General features: G+C 63.0%; 1 protein-coding gene across 1 annotated transcript in view; it reads right to left on the bottom strand.

Moving 5' to 3' along the window:
• Nucleotides 1-2,063: 2,063 nt before the first annotated feature.
• The window catches only part of COL22A1 (collagen type XXII alpha 1 chain), a 191,307-nt gene continuing 190,741 nt past the window's right edge, over nt 2,064-2,629 (bottom strand). Inside the window, exon 53 of the mRNA XM_011373400.1 lies at nt 2,064-2,179. Coding sequence (XP_011371702.1) covers nt 2,064-2,179 — 116 coding nt within the window. The remainder of the gene's footprint in view (nt 2,180-2,629) is intronic.

Below are 2,629 nucleotides of genomic sequence, written 5' to 3'. Positions count from 1 at the left end.
CCTGCGAGGGTGCCCGGGGACCATGCGGGCTGTGGATGACCAGCCTCCCACGGCTCCTGCCTGGCAGCTCTGCTCCTCTGTCTCTGGTGCCAGCGTGTGCCCATGTGACAAGTGCGTGCAGAGTAAGAGTTCTGCCATTAGAATAAAATAGCTTCAAAGGAAAAACAGTCTGCTCTAAACAAGCTTTTCCTTTCATGTTTGGGGGAAGTGAGACCCAGAGGAAGATGGAGCCCCCCCGGAAGCCCCCCGGGAGTCATGGCCAGGCACAGAACAGATGGCGAGCCACCGAGGGGGAGCCCAGGCCACTCGGGCTGGCTGCATCTCCGCCACGGCCTATGGCACAGGGTCCCCGGCAGGACGGTGCTGCCGTCTATGGAGGGAAGTCTTGAGGGCTCACTGGGAAGGGACACCCCTCCAGGGTGCGTCCCAAGCCCCGCACGCCATCCCACTGGTCGTCATGGTGAGCCTGCCAGGAGAGGACTCACACCCCTTTGGCGGATACGAAGGGCCCGCGCGGAGACGGGGAGCAGCCCGCCCCAGGTCACGTGGGTCACCAGGCTCTGTACCCCGGTTGCCCTGACGACCACAGCCCTCCCTGGCGTCCCTCGGGCCCCACGACTGCTGCAACGCCAGCGTCCTTACCCTCGGTCCCGGAAATCCTGGCTGGCCCGGAGGCCCCGGGGGCCCGGCCGGCCCACTCTCCCCAGGTGGGCCTTGGGGGCCCATCAGGCCCGTGTGGCCTTTGTGGCCTGGGATTCCAGGATCCCCAGGCTGGCCATTCCCACCAGGAGCTCCTTTGTCACCTTTGACCCCGGGATCTCCCTAGAGGAGAAAAGAAGCGTGTCAGCAAGCAAAGGAGTAGATGGTGTGCCCAGCACTGAAGGGACCGCTCGGCTGCGGGGTCCCTGTCCTCTGCCTCCCGGAGCCCCGTAGAGGAGACCTCAGTCCTAGCACAGACAAGGACACCTGCCCAGGTCCCCCAACGGTCTGCAGGGGACAAGACGAGGACTCTGATTTCCAAATCCCAAACCGGTGCTCCCCGCAACAGTGCGGCTCCGCCTGCCCTCGGCCTCCGTCAGCTGGAGGGGCCGTGGCACTCCTCGGACATGGGTCCCTCTCACGGGCACTCTCCTGCTCCCTTCGTCGGCTCCAGTGGGACCACAGGGGACGGCACTGCCCGGGACCCTCCTCTCCCTGGCGCGGACCCAGAGTCTGAGGTCCTGATCAGTGATTCGGGAACCATGGCAACCAGGGCGTTCCAGTCCTTCCCCGGAGTGCTGTGTGTGGCTGACCCCACGAACAGCCTCAGGGCACAAGAGGACGCCACAGCCGGAGGCCGCGGAGAGGAGGAGACACGGGGAAAGACGACAAACGGGTGGGACCTAAAACGGGGCCTGGTGATGGGCAGGCGCCAGAGCCACGGGGAAGGCTGGCCACGCGGCTACGAGACGCCACTGCCGTCCCCGGGCCGACGAGGCACGAGAGGGACAAAGGGGTGGACAAAGTCTGCTCCGCCCCAGGGCTGAATAAAAGGAGCCTTTGTGGACCACGCCCACGTGGTCCCCTGGGCACAGACTCTGGGGAGACGAACGGACGGTGCGGGATGGACCCCGGGAGGGGACGGGGACGCGGCCCCCGTGGGAGGGCCTGCCTCTCACCGCATTCGTCTCTTCGCGGCGCGCATCGTTTACCTGTGTGTCTGTATCACCTGAATTTATACGTGAATTTAGCCGTAACCGATGTCTCAGGCATGATGCATCCCACGGGGACATTGTCATCTGTCGGTGACCCAGAGTACACGGGTCCCTGAGGGTCCCTGAGAGCACCCGAGGGCCCAGGCCCTCTCACCTCAGAGATGAAGCTTTTCCTATTCACTAAACGTCTCAATGATATCGCCTGCCCCATCTCTCAGAATGGTCCCCAGCGCAGGGATGAGAGGCTGGCCACTCCCTGGCCGTGTTCCATGAAACCACTTAACGGGGCAGGGCGGCTCTCCGCTTATTGATCAGGTGTTGGAGAAGATTTACATTTGTCGTCCGAAGTCCCTGGCTCCCAACCAAAACTCAAGCCACCCCCCCAGCCACAGCTCCCGGGGGCAGCCGTGTGACACTGGCAGGGGACCTGCGACGCCTCTCAGCCACGGTCCCCTTCCCCGGCTGCATCCCCAGGAACCACCAGCCTGAGAGAGACCAGAGGGCGTGAGAGCCCCTCGCTCTCTGCTTCCACTGTTCCGTCCCCTCCGGCCGGCTCCGCCCTCGCCCGACAACGTGCAAGGAAAGCTGAGATCCATTCTCTGCAGGACCAAGGAAAACATGCCGGGGGTGGGTGTGGGGTGTGGGGTGGCGGGGACGTCGTGTGGGACAACAGTGTGACAGTGTGATGGCTGACCAAATGGAGGACTGTGGGCACGCGAGGTGTTTAGCTCTAAAGGAAGGGACAGCTGTCCCGCGTGTGAGAACGCGCCCATCCCCTCCAGCGGCATTGCTGAAAAAAAAAATGACTTTGCCCTGTTGCTTTCTGGAGGAATGACATGTGAAGAAAGGCTTTCCGAGCGTAGCGCCAGAACGATTCATTATGGAAAAATCTGTTCCCTTGTCACCTCCAGTGACAAATCTGGCTCCTGGCAAAC

This window comes from Pteropus vampyrus, unplaced genomic scaffold (genome assembly GCF_000151845.1).
Source record: "Pteropus vampyrus isolate Shadow unplaced genomic scaffold, Pvam_2.0 Scaffold224, whole genome shotgun sequence".
Classification (NCBI taxonomy): domain Eukaryota; kingdom Metazoa; phylum Chordata; class Mammalia; order Chiroptera; family Pteropodidae; genus Pteropus; species Pteropus vampyrus.
The sequence above is the reverse complement of the archived record's forward strand: the minus strand, read 5'-3'. Positions and strand labels throughout refer to the sequence as shown.